This window comes from Molothrus ater, chromosome 7 (assembly GCF_012460135.2).
Source record: "Molothrus ater isolate BHLD 08-10-18 breed brown headed cowbird chromosome 7, BPBGC_Mater_1.1, whole genome shotgun sequence".
Classification (NCBI taxonomy): Eukaryota; Metazoa; Chordata; class Aves; order Passeriformes; family Icteridae; genus Molothrus; species Molothrus ater.
The window spans coordinates 7211887-7230247 of NC_050484.2; the positions used below are offsets into that span (position 1 = coordinate 7211887).

The 18361-nt window shown below is 38.6% G+C and overlaps 1 protein-coding gene across 9 annotated transcripts in view; it reads left to right on the forward strand.

Annotated features, from left to right (window-relative positions):
- GULP1 (GULP PTB domain containing engulfment adaptor 1) overlaps positions 1 to 18361 on the forward strand; it is a 144986-nt gene that overhangs the window by 92134 nt on the left and 34491 nt on the right. For all 9 annotated transcript variants that reach the window (XM_036386600.2, XM_036386599.2, XM_036386603.2 and 6 more), the window contains one exon: positions 11810 to 11881. In XM_036386600.2, coding sequence (XP_036242493.1) covers positions 11810 to 11881 — 72 coding nt within the window. The remainder of the gene's footprint in view (positions 1 to 11809; positions 11882 to 18361) is intronic.

An 18361-nucleotide genomic window follows, 5' to 3' on the forward strand; every position in this document is an offset into this window, starting at 1 on the left:
AGCTAAACCCATGTAAGAAGTCCTTTTCTTGTTGAGGCCCATTGCCTGAGTTGTCTTGTTTCCAGAATCTCTGCTGGAGTTGAAGAAGAGGGATTTGGAGTAGGGTTTATGTTCTGTGCAGCAGCACTTCCACAGACAATGAGGCAGAGGTATGTTAAGGGTACATTCCCAGCCTTGGAAAGGAAGATTTCCAACATGTTTGTGTTTTCCCATAAAAATTTTGAATGCAATTCCCAAGAATCCTTGACCAGCTTACCTTGTGCTAGTCATGAGCCCATAGTAGATGAGAACCCTGTTGAGCTGCTGTGGTTGCAGAGCCACTTCCTCTCCAACCCCTGCTCTTCATTGGCTTTTCCCATTTGCCTCCAGCTGTGCTGTCTTGTTGCTATTGCCCCTTTTCAGTCCAAATAATCAAAGCACTCAGAACCAGTGCAGGTTGTCCTGTCCTTTTTCTTTTATTCCAAAATACCCGCTTAAAGATATTTTGTCAGAATTTCAATCGTGTTGCAGTTTGAAGGGCATCTGCTTTGTTCCCTGTGTATTTATCTGCTGCATGGACCACCTCTACCTGCAGAATTAGTTCCTTCCACAGGTAACTAATTTGATTTTGACTTGGCTATCCCAGTCAAATACTCTCTGAAAATTTCTGAGTGTTCTGTGAATATAGCATGTAAAAAAGACATCTATATGTGTCATTCGTATAAAATTACCAACATATTTAAAGTAAATGGAGCTTAGGAAGCAGTTTCTAGGAACCAAGAAAAAAAACTTCTTTTTATTGAACACAGGCATATTCTTGTCCACTTTTATCAAAATGCTGATATTAATTTCTGTGAATATAGTATTTAATTTAGCATATTCATGTAGATTAGCCACGTGATTGTGAATTACACTTTGCATACTGACTCAACATATTTTCCCACTGAAGTTACATTACTAATAAAACATTAGGCTTATTCTTTTTTCACAAATTAAGTGGTTCTCAGTATAGGAAATCTACAGTTTAGGGAAAAAAGAATCAACCAACCTATGAAAAAGCAACCAAGTTTCACACTTCATGTTCCTGTCCTTTAATACTCCTCAGCACCTGTATCTGCCCCATGGTGTCTATTATCTTGCCCACAGAATGTATGTATAAATTATTTACTGCACTCAAAGTTATGATACTAGATTTTAAAGGTGATCTTCTCTGGTAATGATAACTTAAAAAAAAAAGAAATTGAGACTCTGTCCAAAATTTTGGGTTCCTTGAGAAGCCTACCAAAATTTATATTATATTTCCAAGCTGCTAAAGCATTAACTGCACACATTCACAGCTCTTTCTTCAGAATAGCTCTTTTCTGGTGTGCTGCTTGTCCTGTTTGACAGCACATCGATTCCCTGAATCAAGAATTAAATCAGGAGTCATTTATTCTAATTATGGTGCAGAAAGCCTTGCAGTATTAAAAGTCCTGATTCAGAAGCAATGCAGTGTCCTTAAAATAGGCCATTTCTTGTTTCACATTAAACTGGAAAAGGTCTTTAATAAACTGTGAGTCAGGGACAATAGTTATTTGTTCCTATTACTGAGGCTATTTGTGTTGGAATGAGGATTTTGTTCCTAACTGTGACTTCTGTTTTTTCTCCCACAGGGAATTCCTGTTTCTGTGTTTATAATGTCATTGCATGTTGCCATGGCAAAAGTTGTATTGCCATGATAGTACGAGTTCAGTATTATGTTAGTCAAGGACAAGGGAGGTAGAAATTAGATCAAAATAAACTTTAACCACAAAATGGGAAACGTCTGTGGAATTTCATCTCTGCTTTTGTAAGATATTGTTAGTGTTTTCTGGTGCAAAAGAATAACTCCCATAGTCTTTGATTTGTATTTATTAACATATATATGCCATATATATTTATATAAATCCATCACAATTTCTTCCTGAAATTGTAGAATTTATTTACATTGAGCAGAGGAAGGCTGTGTAAGAATTCTGTGTCCAGCTTCAGTTGCTACAAGCTGAATGCTCAGAATTGCACAATCCCACCTTGAACTGGCACATGGAACTCCTGGCTGGTCTGGTATGTGTTGTTATGAAAGAAAGAATCTGAAGGCTGTGCTCAGAGCCCTTCCTAACAATGAACTCATCTGGGAAACATCTCTTGGAAGGAGCAGCTGCTCTCAGTGGTGCCATGGCCCGTTTGCTCCCCTGATTCAGAGGTGCACCCCAAAACTTCTGCATCAAATACCTCCTGGGTTTAGAAAGCTTCACCTTATTGGTAGAGCAGAGTGGTTCTGTCAGTTTTCTGGATTAAGACAGTTTTTGTTATCAAATAATTGACAGCGTATCTTGGTTCTTCATGAGGGCTTTTTTCTCTGTTCAGTTTCCACTCTGTTTTGGGGAGATAGACCTAGTATTTGTAACAGGAAAAAAAGTCAGCAGGACAGATGGAGCTTAACAGAGTACAAGCTTCAGCTTGCTGTGTTTTGTAAAAAGATAGAGATGGTTTCAGGATGTAAATACAGAGCCAACCAGTAGGTGCTGCATTCAGAGGAGCAGTGGGGTTATGAAAACCAGGGTGTTAATTCAGCAGGACCAAATTGTGAAACCAGGGCAGCAGCTTTGGATGACTTATGCTGGGTGTTCAAATTGCTGTGATGCAACTTGGGATCTTCATGTTCATCATGTACCTTTTAATTGTAGCATTTTAGTGGAGAGGTGTGTGTTTTTTGAGGGGCCAGTGGATGTAGGAATCTGTCCTTTCCATTTGGGAGTGCTGAAAAAGATGATCTTTAACCTCAGCTTGGGTAGGGTAGTGGTTTACACAGGTAGTAACAATTAAATGTTTTCTGCTACAGCTGTGCAGTGAAGTTCCTGCTGAATGGCCAGGGTTCTGGCTGGCATCTGCAGAGGTGAAGGGGGAAGTGAAGCAAAGTGGCCTCTGTGTTCTGAAATTTCTAACACTGCATTTCACATCTGTACAAAGAATTTAGGAGTTGTTGCAATTTTTCAGTTTTATGTTTAAGGTAAATTAAATCACTGCGTTGGCATCTGTTTCTTGGAAACAAAAAAAGCAGCAAATGGTATTGTTACATTAAGATATTTGGAAATATCTAGGACTTAGTGAAAAACTATGTTTTAGTACATTCAAGGGCCTACCAAGTCAAGGGCCTGTGACTTTACAATTTTCATGAAGAAGTTATGCTTGAGTTAAATCAAGTTGCAGTGGTGCAGAACTAAGTCTGTCTAATTATGAATGTGTAAAGCTGAAATATCTGTCCACTCTGTTATTGTTTACTTCTGAAGTTCAAAAATTTGATGTATAAAATAGTGAATATGCATTATTTTTAGGTGGCTTTCTTCAGTGAAGGTAATTTTTTTTTTTTACTGGAAACAATCCAGTCAGGAATATAAATTTTCTAAATTGAAGTATTCAAGTAGTGTGATGTGTCTTCAGTGAGTATCAGAGACTTTTCATGTTTGAACATCCTTTCTAAAGGAAGTGTCAGGTTTGATAATTGAGTCTGCTTGTCCTATCTTGATACAGAATGGTTCTCGTGCACACCTTCACTGAGCATTGGTTCAGCAATGAAAATTCTTGCAGAACCAAGGATGTGCTGCACTTTAGGACTGACCAGTCAGAGCTGCCAGTTCTTAATTCTTGGAAGGCACAAACTAAATGGAATCTAAAATAATATGAGGGTAACAACAGAGGGTTGCAGGAGCTGGCAAGGATGTTATTGAGCATCTGTGGTTGGACATCCCAGTCATTTCCTACACGAGTCAAAAGCGATTCAGGCCATGTGTAGGGGTCAAGCTAGATCACATTTGTCAATACTATGCTTATTGGATGGGTTTTCTCCTGGTAGTTACCCTTAAACTTTGAGGCAGTATCCAGCTGTGCAACAGGAGGCTCTGCAGAGTTCATGAGTAGTGGCAGAGGAGCAGAAGATTTGATGCCATTGTTTGGTGTGTCAATAGTGTGTGGATTGGAGTAAAAGAGCTGTAATAATTTGAGGATGGTGCCTTTGGGTTACTCACAGACATCTCCTGCTGTAGCAAAAGGATCTGACAGTTTCTCCTCCCCCCCCCCAAAAAAAAAAAAAAATCCTTTCACATTTGTAAAAAGCCAAAACTGGAAACACAGAGTATGTCCAAATGAAGACATGTGTCATTCTTTAATTTACTCCTTCATTTTTTCCAGCCTCTGAGCACAGTATTCTTGCATGTGAAGGCTGAAGAACATTGCCACACACATGGGGAAAGAATGCCATCAAAAGAACCTGTGTGACCCAGTCACAGCCAGGGAATATATGATGAGAAATTATGTTCTCCAGTGATGGACTTGCTCTCACTGCCATTTTCTCCTGCCCTTGTTTATTACATGCCAAATGTTATCCTTGGTTTTATTTATCAGCCATGGGAAGTGCATCTGGGATTAAAAGGAAAACAGGCCTTCAGCATGATATACTACCAGTATTAGCATCACTGCCATTTGTGCACTGGCAAAGTGTTCCCTTTTTAAGCCCTTTTCCCATACATCAAAGTTTTAAAAGAATTTTCTAAAAGTGGCTTGAGTTTGCTGTCCTTTTTTTGCTCCAAGCTGGACTATCCCTAAGACATATCCCTATTACCTGCTTCTGCCTCCTCACTCAGGGCTGGAGTGAACAGTCAGCTCCAGCTGAGGAGTGTGTGGAGCAGAGCCAGGGAAATGTTTTCTGCTCTCAGTGCCTGAGGTGGGAGTCAGGCTGGGGCAGCTGTGCTGCTCTCACCCTCTGCCTTTAGTCTGGGTAGCTTCGGGGGTCTGCTGGAGGTGTGTGCAATGGGAGAACAGGGTACACCACCCCTGTGCCTGTCTGATCTTCAGGTGCAGTCTGACAGCTCTTCAGGGCATGGTTCAGCTTGAGCTGGGCCTCTGAAGTGCTGGGGGATTGATGGACTGAAGAAATGCTGGCTGGTTTCTCTTGTACAACTGGTGTTTTCTATAGTGCCAGTCTTCACAACATACATGTGTTAACTTTACTCTCTGTATTCCAGCCTGCTCTTATCTCCCTTGTGTGGGTCCTAACTGTATTAGCACCATTTGGCTTTAGAATTAATACAGAGCACAGCTTTTTTATTTTATCCTTGTTGATAGCCCACTTGGTATGTGATCACACTAGAGAAGATTTAAGTTTTACTCATTTACCAAGTGTGTCCTAAGGTCTTCTGAAGTTCTTACAAACTTAGTTCTTAGAAACAAGCTGGTTTTGGTAATACAAACATATATTCCTATGGTATTTTTCTTTTAGAGTGCCACTTTCCCTTCTGGCTGCAGTGGGACTTGAGGAGGAATGTGACCTTGTATAATTATCCCATTCTTTGGCCTTTAGGGTTACACCAAGCTGGAATCAGCTGACTTGATTTCTTGCAGTCAGCAGCTCAATAATTCTCTTTTTCGCATATATGAACGTGAGTTAGGAGACAGGTGTAGGCAGGATTAGGGCTGCCATGTGCCCTCAGTTTCTCAGGTAGCTTTGACAGAATATTTCTAGGAATTCCTGTTTCCAGACATTTGGGCAGGAGCCACATCCAGGTGAGGTGCACTACTCCAGGGAAATGTCTGTTGTCTCTGTCAGCTGTTCAAAGATATGTTGAGCTTTAGTTATCAAATTATGTTCTTTATTAGTGGTTAATAGATCCAGAATGAAAGACTGAAATGATTGCTTGTACATTTGAAGGTGGAGAGCTCTTAATTAGTGCAGTTGTAGAGAATATGAGAAGGTACAAATTAAGCCAGTGGGACTTTTTGAACCTAATTATTTTATGATCCTTTCTGTAACACTCTCTTTTTTTCCCCCAAATAATTCAATAACTTATTAAATAAATTTTTCTTTCATCATATCTTAATTACTATAAATATTTTCTATTGATGGATTAAATACCTGGTAATATTTGATTTCCATTAGATAATTTCCTTTTTTATTAAATGTTTTTAATTGTGCATTCATCTTTCTTTTTTGCCAGTAGTACTTGAACACTCCCTCAAAAAATACCTCAGAATTTCTTTCCTGTGTGAGGGCCACCAGTTATGCAGAGCATTAGGTGTCAGACAAGCAGGGGATATTCAGGGAATGTGCTGATGTGTGTCTGATGCCACTTTGCCTCATACTCCCATGTGGTGAGTTGGATTTCTGCTCTCATTTGAGTGGCAGTCATGCCCAGGAGTTGTTTTTAAGGTTGTTTTTCAGCACGAGGAAGTGCTCTCCAAAGGGGGAAAATCCAAACATTTACATGCTCTGGCAAAAACGTGTCTTTGTAGAGAGCCAAGGAAGCTGCTGCAGGTGAGGAGTTGGACTGTGGGGTGGGGAGAGAGAAGGAACCCAAATTACAAAGTTTTGTTTGTTTTATGGTCCCTGTTGTCCTTCTGCTGTTTGAGTGATGGAGAATCACGATTGCAAGGCTGAGCAAAACGTCTGCCTGGGCTTGTGGAGTGGTTAACAGCTCAGACATTTGTTCAGAGCTGGTCCCACTTCTCTCTCATTCTTGTTTTATACTCTGTTGTTGTGGTGTTCTCACAATGTGGATACATTTGTCTTCCTTTCATCAGTAAATCAGCATCCCTGTAGAACTGAGGAGGTAGAAGGAGCTAATTTGTCAAAAGCTGCCAGCAGGTATCCAGTCATTTTGCATTGTTTTTTTTCCCTTTCTTTATTGTATGATTTTGGTAAGTACTGTTTTCATATAATTGCATTTAAGTCTGCATAAAAGAGAACCATTAATGATCAGGAATTTCAGAGTAAAAAGGAAATGTGGCACTGTGAAAGACTGGGGTTTTTTTAAGATTGAAATGTGATGACAAAGGAAAACAGATGTTTTATTATTAAAATATCCTACACTGCTCTCTACTGGAAGAGTGGAAGTCTACATTAAATATTCAGAAGTGCACCTAAAGCTATTTCTTGATCAAGAGTCAAGTTTATTAATATTTTTAATGGTAAAACTAACTTTTCCTAAGCATGTATAGAGTTTTTCCCCCCTAAGCTTTGAAGAAAAGCACCTGGTTGTTCTTTGCATGTAAAGCCAATAAAATGTTGACGGTCAAAATCTAAACTGCCAGGGGAAGAACTACTGGAGAGTTTCCTGCTGATGTCAAGGAAAGAAAGTGCACTGCTAACCTTAGCAATTCACCTGGCCTTACTAAGACCTGCTGGGCACATCAGAACAGCAGCAGGCTTGTCAGAAATGTCAGGGATTCTGGATGCCTGAAGTTGTCTTACATTTGAAATGACTTTTAATTGAGCCAGCAAAGTAAAAGATTATTTGCACTTTATTTTAATAGTTTCTCCAGTCAAAGTATAATTCTAAAAGCAGTTTTAATAATTTTACAATGGAATTGGACCAGAAAATGTCTTGTTCATGTTAATGCATAGGGAACTGTCACCTACATTCTGACAAATATGCCTCACAAAGGGTCTGGCTGATAGCTTGTTGTGTAAGACAGCCCTCCTGGTCATTACATTTCTCTCAGTTGCTGTCAGTGATAAAACCTCTGTTGATTTAATCTGTTGAAATAGTGTCTGTTAATTCTTTGCAGCTGCATTATCTTGCAAATCTTTGCATGTGGAGTGAATACATCTGGTTGTCTGCTAGTATTAGATTAGAAACAGTTTGATCTGAGGAGTTTGTCTTGTATGTGGCTGGCCAACAGCTCACTTTCTTCATGGCAAACATCACTGTACATTAAAGGAACACTTAAATGCTCCTGACTGATAGGATCTGTTGGCCTCATAAGAGTTATTTCTGATTGCAGACAGCTGCAAGTGAAATGAGTAATATATTAGGAAAATAACTGCTCGTCAGCTTTAAAAGGAATGGAATATGTTTGGAAGAATGGCAGACTGCTGTGAAGAATGTGTGGTAAAGAAAATTGCTTTAGCTTGCTTTATGTTATACAAAATACTAAATGTCATCTTCTTCCAACTTTTTTAAGTATGCAACAAAAATTCAGTATGATCATGATCAACTTAACAGTAAACAACACATAAATATTTGAGTCTTGGGGCATGCCTGAATTATGTATTGTGTCTGTAGTAGGCATATTATGCATGGAGTACACCAACCTCAAGAATAATCTTTTTGCTAGCTGCAGACAGTAAATGGATGTAGCAGTCCTATGTAAACATTTTTCAGCTGTATTATGTATTTGAACACATTACTTATGTAAAGAACACTTAAGTACTTTGTGCTTATTAGTTTGCATTTAGGATTAATAGCTAATGATCTAAAGAGAAACTGTTATTTTCTGTTTCCCTCTTCTGCAGTGAAGTGTAGGAGCTGTGTTAGCTTGACTCTCAGGAACCACTTAGGTTTCATATGCTGGTTGTTCTGCATGAGTCAAATTGCAGAAGGGAACCTCAAATGCTGAAAATAAACACTGACTTGCCAAGTTCCCATCTAAAGCTCTGGATCAGTACTGCTCCCTAAAGGGGCCTGGGCATGGAAAGGGAGGTTTCACATTTACCCCTTTGGCTCCAAAATTTTTCTTGCAGAAACTCTTCCATGCTGAATAATTGTATTATTTGTGCCACAGCTGGATGAACTTCCTGATAGAACAAATATTTGTTTTCTGTGCTTTTGTGAGATTTGGTGAGAAAAATCTGCTGAAAGGACCATGATGAAATGGCCACCTTCCCATTTCATGGGAGTGGTGAGTTAGTTGTTGGTGGCTTCCCCCAGAGACCTGGTGGCAGCGTGTCTGCTGTGCCAGGGGTTGTACAAACTGCACAGTGACCTTGGCAGCTGAAGCCCCAGCTTTGCAAATACATCTGTTTGCTTAGCTTCACCATCATCAGTAATACCACAGTAATTGGTACCTCATATTAAACAGAAAATTATGATAGATGAGATGGAAAGGCACAGAGCATAGAAAAAAAGCAAGCAATAAAAAGCTTCCCATTAAAACTGTTGGCTGTTTGTTAAGGCTTTACTGCATAGTCATTCTTTTGTTACAAACCTGTCTTGGTCTGAAATTCTGTCTGTATTTTTCCCCCAAACAGAACAGTCCAATTAATACAAATATTCAGAATATCTCCCCTTAATTGCTGGTTTTCCTTTTATTACTCTTACCAAGAAATTAAGAAGGGAAGTCAAGCATTAAATGTGTCAGCAATTTTAACAACCTGAATTAACAAATTAGTACAATTGCAATTGAAAGAATTAGAAATAGTTACAAACAGTGCAATCATAGTATAGCCTTGTAATTTTTCTTGGTCTTAACACTTAAGCTAAAATTCTTCTTTGTCTATATGGAGTAAATGTGTCTTAATTATTTTCCTATGCTTAATAGTTTATTATGCATGAGCTTGAATTCCACATCCAGCTCAAAACTGCTGAGAGCAATTGAAATTTTAGTGGTGATGCTTAATGTCAAAACCAACACTCATCTGGAAGAGAGTGAATGATTTATGGAATTCTAGTGGGTTATGTTCTGTAAATGCTGATCTAAGGTTCATGGTGTTTCTGTATTCTCTGAGTCTTGGTTGTTTATTTCTTTTGTAACTTACTGAGCAAACACAATGAGTTTTTCTTCTGGTTTTATCAGTCTTTTAAAGTGCTTTCAGCAGTTTTTCTTTCTGCTTAGAAATCTACTTGTCCCTCCTCTCCATGGTTATAAATGGTAATTTCTGGTTTGGGGAACATTACTATAAGCTTTAAAATTCAGTGACATTTAACAGATTCCCCAGCTATGGCTGGGGAATTTGATTTTCTGAGGCAGTAGTGTGAATTATCATGAGGTACAAGCTTCTGCGAAAACTGTATTTGTGGAAGGTACTGTTTGTGGAAAGATTGGTCTGCTGCTGGGATTTACTGAATACAGCAAAGATACCTTCATCCTTCTTGGACAGATGAAGCAGAGGAGAGTCCTGGGGAAATGACTGATTCTTTCTTAGCTTTATCAGAGCTTGCTCATCTGGATGGAAGTAAGTAAATAAGAAATGTAGGGCAGCCCTGTGCCCTTCTGGAGAAGCAGCTGCAGGCAAGGCAGCATAACCTGGAGCATCTCTGTGTGTGCATGACCCAGTTCCACCAGAGGCCTGGCCCTGAATCTGCACTGGGAACTACTGGGCTGCTTACACTGGTACTGTTGCTGCCAGTCTGGAAACAGCACAAGGATTAGGAAACAGCTGGGGATGAAGCATCTGTCTCAGCTGCTCCATGGGCAGCTCAGTGCTCACAGAGCCTTGTCCACACCTGCAGCTCTTGTTTCCTGTGTTTCTGCAGGATTCCTGCTCTGTGTATCGCATACCTTGTGTGCTCACAAACTTACAGCAATTAAACTTCTGCCTTTTGTGTTCTGCCAGGTGTGGTGGCATATAAGTTTGCTTGTCTGCAGGTATCTGGTACTGTTGGTGTTTCAGCCTTCTTCTTAGACTCTCATCTGATCTTACCTGCTGGTTTGGGGTTTTTTTTGCTCACATATATTCACTCATCTTTCCCTTTCTGTCTCTGCTGTGTGCAGTATCCATCATGTCTAAGAATCATTCTTTCTTCTCTACATGCATTTTGTGCAGCCATCGCTTTTCCAGGCAAGATCACCCCCTTGGTCTAAAGTCATCAGAGATGTTGTGTGAAGGACATCAAATCAATAGCAGAGCCTTCTGCTCTGTTCTTCCAAAGCCTTGGTCTCCTGGCTGGAGAAGTAATCATAAAGAATATTGGCAGCAGATGTGTGTGGTGTTTTGATTTACACTGTTGTTTTCAAGGTGGCATGTCATATTTCTGAGTCAGTAGCAAATATCTAATGAGGCTTCACTGTTGGTGGAGCTGCACAGTTTCTTTGCAGGAGTACCTGCAGGAGCATACTAAACATGTTTGGAAGGTTTAATAGAACTAAAAACTCCAGAGTTACTCTGTTTAAGTTGTCTGTATCTTGGCAAATTTAAATCCCTTTCATAATGGCTAGGACTTAAAAATTGTACATGTCTGTGTGTGTCACGGTACACAGAAGCCTGTACTTTGGGAAAAAAGGGAGGGGTTTTTTTCCTAGAGTTAATTTAGCATATACACATACATGATGTGACTTAACTGTAGTTCAATGTGAAAATTTGGCAACAGAAAATCAATTAGTGTATCACACAGATGGTTTTCAGGCAGGATTATCATACATTTTGTAACAGCACAGTAGAAGGTGAATGTGACTGTACAGAAAACTAAAGCATTTCAGTGTACAAAGAAATAAGGTCCTTTTGCAGTATTGTGCTTTCTATATGAAAACACATGTGTTTGGTTTTCATTAAAGACTTACTTGGTAAAAATATGAATTGATATAGAAAAACTACTTGAAAATGTCTCTTGTTTTACATAAGCTGGAGCCTAGTTCCTGTAAGTCTATGTTACTATACCAAGCAGCTTTGAGAGGAAAATCAGTTCTTTTAATTTATCTTACATCTTGTGTGAATGTTTTAGTGACAGAATCCAAAGGATTGGCTCGTGTTTTTTTCATGGGAAGAATCTTCCATCTGTATTTTGCATGCATTTTTTATTTTCTAGATGAGTTATTACCAAAGTGGTAATTTCCCTGTGGAAAAAGGTACTTGAACTTCTAATTTAGAGATTTGTCTAGGATGTTTTTTAAAGTCAATTTTGATAATGCTAATATTAGTATAGAATGTAATTCTTGTTATTTTCTTGATTAGAAATAGCTGTGTGAAGGTTTTTTATTTATCAACTACTGAAACAATTGCCTTTCCAAAATGCTGCTCAAAAATAATTGGAAAATAAGATTACTCAAGTTGATTATGCCTTCAAATGCATAACTTACTGCTCACAAATTACAATTTTTTCAGTTTCTAGGCAGTACAGAAGTGGAGCAGCCCAAAGGCACAGAAGTTGTAAGAGATGCTGTTAGAAAATTAAAGGTAAGAATTTTTAATGAAACATAAATGGAATGTACTCTTAACCTCTTTTTACAACTAAGACACTGTGTAGGTTTTCTAGGTGAATTCACTGGCTCTAGAAGTAGTTGCTTTTACTAATCTCTTTAGTGTGTAGGTTCTTCCTTATTATGTCTATATGGTGTGGTGTTCTGCTGTCTACAATATTTAGTTGTCCTACAGATTTTACAATAATTCAGAAATATTTATCAAGTAAATGTATTTCAATGGCTAATGCTTCTTCTTCAGGCTTGTTTAGGGCTTCATTAATACAAATTGAGGTAGCAAGAATTTGTTTTAGCTGCCATCCCCACCTATGGCTGAGAAAATCAGGCTTTTGCAATTTCCTCTTGGCTACGTGTGCTTGGGCACCAAGGGACTTGATGGACAACTAAAAATATCCGAGTGCAATGACTTGCTGAGGTTTGTTTTCAGTGAACATGGCTTTGCCTTGGCTGCTCAGAGCTCTGCAGGCACTGTGAGCTAGGGCAGGGAATGCTGATTGTTCCAGTCCAATCCACTGCCTTGTTTCTGTGGAATTGCTTCATGCCTAGCTGCTCTGAGCTATTGGCCCTCCAGTTTACTTAGATGTAAAAAAATCTTTCTCCCTACTACTGCATTTTTCATAACTTTCTTGCAGGCTTTTCATTGTTCATTTAAACAGGTTCCGTGGAAATGGGTAGGAAACGTGGGGAGTCAATATTGAAAAAATTGATTGTGTTGTTACCATACTAAAGAAATGCAGAAAGGAAACAAGAGATTACTCATGTAGCTCAGCTTTTAAGGCTGAGTTTTCCCTTGAGAAAGCCATCTTTACAAGATGGATCAGTAATCTTATTAAGGTATTGGAACACATTCTTTGCTGTTGTTTTCACTCTACCAAGATAGTACAGCTGCCTTTAAAGATTCATTTAGCTTATTCTTGGAGTGTTTTATTCAAAAAAGACTTTTTTGTACTGCAGATAGAGTCATTATTACCCAGTTGTTTTCAAGTGTTTTAGGCTAAGTTTGACCCTTTAAGCATTGCAGCATTCTATCAGTGGAAACAAAGTGGATTTGTGTGCACCTTGTGTAGTTTATCTTTATAAACTCCAATACCCCCAGAAAAATCAGTTCTGTGCAGAAATCTGTCACAGTGATACCTTGCTATGGAGCAGCTTTGCTTGTGTTATAAAGGTGTTTTATTGGACCCCTGAATAACCAAATGCTGAGTGTCTCTGTCCAACTGGTGGAACCCCAGCCTGGCCTCGGCTCTCACTGATCACCGGAGGCTTTGGGTGGGTTCAATTCTCTGATTTCTCACGTGGAGATTGTTTCCTCTGAGAGAGAGTCCTAAAAGGATTTCAAATAACTGCTCTCAGACGTGTGGGCAAAGCCAGAAATGTGGTGTGTGCATTTATGGTGTCACTGGAGTGTACAGATACCTACTCTCATTTGCTACACACATTCCCTAAATAAACCACCTTGGAGATGGAAGTCTGAATAGCTGCAGCCAGAGTTACATTATTTTCTTCTTCTTCAAGTTTGGAATTGTGTAGTTTAGATATCTAGTATTGCATGTGATCTTACATAATCATAAGTTTGTTAGAGACCTTCCAAAGTAAATAAACATGACTTTAGGAAGGACTCGAAAAATCTTGGAACAGAATTCAGAGAGCAATGAAAACACTTTTTTGTTTGAAACAATCCCCAATTAATTGAATACTCATTTGAAGAATGATGTTGTGCATTTGTAGTTTTTGAAGAGAAGCCTAGAGGTAGTGAATTTCTTTATTAAGCACATATCTCTAGTTTGTTTTTATAAAATGCTAATTAAAAATTTTTAAGCAATTAAAACAACTTGAAAAACTAATGTCATATTAGAAGAAATGTTGAAGAAATATAAAGGGGTTTGGGGGTAGGAGAGTTTTTAGAAGACATGTAGCTTCTGATGCCATATTTATATTCTGAAATTATCTGGATTTGCTTTTAATTGCAGTGTTATTAATCATAATTTGTTTCTAATGAAAATGAATAGCTGGCAGAAAAAAACCTGGCACTTTCTTAATGTTTAGAGCTATTTTTACAAGTGACATGCATCACTCTAATAAGCTTTTGAAGTCACATGCTCCAGTGATATACAGACCATGAAACCCAGCCACCAGAAAGCATTTTTCTTAAGCCCTCATGTCACCAAACTGTCAGAGTCAAGATTTGATATACAACTGTGTACTTCTCTAAATCAGCTAAAAGCCCTTAACTCAGCACAAAAACTTGGGTTGCCCAGCACAGAAACTGCAGCTGCCATGCCACAAACTGATTTTTCCCAGCAGATGGAGCTGATGTTCTACAGAAACATAAAGTATCTTGGACAAACTTTTTCTTGATTCTTCATTGTACTTTTATCCCAAATACAGCTTTTATATTTTCTTGACAATTTTTCTGGGACAGTTAACAATTAGAAGATTGTTTTTTTTCAAGCAACCATATTTATTTTTTCTAGAGGATTCTCCAGTGGCTTTATCTAGGTGGGATTTCCCTTCATGTTTTCCAAGTGCTTGGAGCTGTACTGCAGGAGAGAGAAGAAACTTGAACACTAATGTTTTACAATGTGTGTGTTTATTTATTTGTAAGATAGAGTGAACTATTATCACAACTTATTACAAAACATGTTTTCCTTTAAGTTTTCTAGTCAAAACTCGTTTCTAGAATGAAACAAAAGCTAAGGCATGTGGCACCCAGATGCTGTATCTAAACGTGCCTATGGTACTCAAAAGTCTACGTGTAGTAAAATCACACTTTATTTTATTAAATGAAATTATTACTTTCCTTGATTAATGAAGTTTGTAACTTCTCTATCAGACTGTAAGAATGAATTTGATCCTTCTTATAAAGTGTTGGAAGGGTTGCCAGAAATGGAAACAGCTAGAAAGAGCAGCAGGACAGATGGAAGGAGCAGCATAAGCAGAGCAGTGGTAAGAAAGCTGCATGGAGGGGTGTTAAAGAGAAACCAGAATAAACACCTGAGTTTTGGGCTGTTTCTTCCTACAGTCTTCCAAGGGATGTTTTGTGAGGGCCAAACTTAAGGCTGTTTGCTTACCCAGCTTTCAATTCATTATGCTTTTTTTTCACTTTTCTTCTGTAAGTGGAGATGACCAGACAAAATGCAAATAGAGTGAATCACTTTGAAACCACTTGAAATATTTTTCATCATGTCCCTGACCTCCGAGGATACACAGAGTGAAGAGTGCTGGTTCACACACTTCCACCCATGCAGAGATGCTGTCCTGCTGCTGCCCTTAAAGGACCATCTGTGGATATTGTTCTGAGCTCCCTCCCATTTTAAAGCTCAATTTAATTTGTTGTTTAAAGGACAGAGGAGGAGGGTGGAGTACAGAGAAGCTTTTAATATTGGGATAAAGAGATTTGCAGCCAAGCCTTCCAGCCATGACTGCTCCCTTTGAAGTACTGCAGAAAGCACAATTTCTGGTTCAGGACCAGTCAAGGACATCCTGAAGACCAAAGCAAGCCAGACAAGAAAAGCTGAATAAGAAAATACCTGTTTACCCTGCCTCTCAAAAAAACTAAAATTAAGCCCTGCCCCCCCACCCCGTAAAAAAAAAAAAATCAACCAAAGCCAACAAACCAAACAGGAAAAAAAAAAATCAAAAACTACCACAAAAAAACCCCAACAACCCCCCAGAACTCCACAGCCACCAAACAAAATATCCAAAATATCTCAAAACAGCAACAACAAAGCAGCCCACCCCCAAATAAAACAAAACACAAAAAATCTGTCAGGGAGTGAGAGATGGAAAAAAGACTGCTCTGTACTGTCTTCTACACTGTGGATAATAGATGGATAGCCTTCCTCTCAGTCCAGTGTGTGTCTGGAAAATAAAATACAACCTATTCCATAGACATACACTTCTGGATGGCTTTTTCTCTGCAAAGATGATTATTGAGAGATTGAATTTTGCATTTTTCACCCTTTTCCTCCTCTTGACAGGTATTTTTCAGAGGCTATAATTTCGCTATGCCCACATCAAATGCCCAAGAGAGTTTGGACCATTACATGACCAATTAGATGACATGAAGGCACTGGAAAAAAAAAAAAAAACGGGGCCTCTTGGGTTTCTTTCAGACATGTTTCCTTATAATGAATATTGTAATGATAAAAAGGAGGAAAAGCATTTTCTCCAAGACAGGTTATAAAGCTGTTTCACATTTTATCCAGAGATCCTGCCCTAAGCCAGGGCTCTTTTTAGGTGTGAAGTGCAATGTCTGATTTGTCACTGGTCACCTGCATTAAATGAAGGAGTTGAACCTCTCTTTCCTGGAATGAATATTAGCACCCAAATCACAGGAACATCTCCCTGTTGGTGTGTCAACTCTTTTTAATTAAGTCTTGAGTTGTGCAGGGAGGTGTAAATATTAAAGCAAAGCACATCGTTTTGATTGCATGGCTTAAATTGATTTATAGATCTATAGAGGTAATTAGTCTTAACAATTAATTCTTTAGCTCCAGTTCCTGCCTGTCTTGAGAACATGATTATTTTTTTTTTCTCATGGCATTTTTGTTGGTTAAGCTTGGATTAGACTTGATACCTAAACACATCAAATTTAATTTTAATAACACTCTTAGAGTATGCATTTTCCCGTGCTGCTGTGATAAACTACAAAATATATGAATGGTTTAAAATTTCTTTTATTTTAAAGCTAAGTTAAATTGTAGAAAATAGGTTCATTTGTATCTGTTGCATTCCCTTAAAATGCCATGAAAATATAATGTTAATTCTGAAGCAGTTGAACACAAGCTAGCCCATCCCACTGAGCTGGACCAAAACTGGAGTTCATGCCTGAGAGCATTATATGTATAAACTAACAGTTTAAGAATTTGGCCCATCGTGTCTCTTCCCAAGCCATGCTGTGATTCATTATAATTTTATATAATTTTCCATTTTTATGCCAATGGGAGGCTGCAGATTTTTACCCTCTTAAATAATCTTGTTACTGTGTAAGATACAAATATTATTTGGTTTCAAATGTGTGCTGATAGGAAAATATAATGGTTGTACATCTCCCAGGTCCAGAGGTCCCTTGGGGTCCTCCTTAGGTAGAAGGAATGACTAGAAATAAATAGAAGAAAAAATTCCTGATACCTGACTCAATGATGGGATGTGCTGGTCAAACCCCTCACAAGTTTGGGAGGTGGCTGAATGTGGCATTCTGGAGAATGTCAGCTATAAAAGAAATTGCTGATTTGTATCTGTGTGCTGTCTGTTATTGCACAGGACAGTGGGCAGGGAAATGCTAAGAAAGGAACGGCCACACATTTTCTGAATTAATCTCTGTGTGTTCACTGCACCCAGTAAACCTTTGATTAAAAAGCTCATTTGTCTGGATGTCTGTTTGGGGGGATTCTCTTGTGCTTGGTTTCTTTCACTATTGGTCTGGTTTTGATTTTATGGAGTGTCTTAAAGTGGATTTTCCAGCCCTCTGCTAACTTTGCTAAATATCCTGTGAATTTTTCCTCCATTTTGTCAGCATCCTTCTGCATTTGAAACCCTCAGCAGATAACATCTGAGTGTTTTCTCACAAGCAGCTGATGCAGTGCAGCCATTGTTGTCATCTTAAGGATCTCTTTGAAACACCTTCCCAGTTTTGGTTTCATGAGAAGGTCCTCAGTTAGTGGAAGTCCTACCGTGTTATCAGACTTCATTCTTCATCCTCACAGGATAGTGTCCCAAGAACCAGAGTTTGTTGCCATGGATTTGCAGGATTGCTTGTAGGAAAACAAGGGGCTCTGTTGGGATACCAGCCTGTGCTTTCTGCTTGATGAGGCTTCTCTCTGTTATTCGCCCCTTCATCAGCCTTTGTGGTCTGCAAGCTTCCTCTGCAGCAATTTTAGATTTCAGATCATTAGTTCATTTTCTCCCCTTTCTTTCCCCTCTCATTTTTCCTGCTTGCAGATTTTATCAGTATTTTTTTTTCTCCTGGTCATTGTTCAATAATGTCATGCTTAAGAAATAAACCCTGCTGGAATACATTAGAAACATATCTTCCCAATGACAATTTCCTGTTTATAACTACATCTGGAGACTAATGTAACTAACTTAACTCATACTTTCTTTCTGTTGCTTCACTTTCTTAAATATAAGTGGAATACAAAATGCAGATGCTTTGTCTACTTGCATTTTTTGTAAAATATTGATCATCACTAATTTAATCTCACTTGAATTATCTAGTTTTTGAGCTGGATTTCTGCTTTTTGAGAGTGGAGGCGTGGTAGGGTCAGTTTGTTCACCCTTTTTTTTGGAATTGGCGCAGAACTGCCTTCTGGAACTTCCTCAGTGTTGTAAGTCTTCTTGACTACTTGGAGCAAGCTTTGGCCAGCTGTTCTAAAACTTGTGCATGCTATTCACATCACTTTAAAACCCTTTTCTTCAAAGCTGCATTACTTTAAAAACTACAGCTTTTTCATGT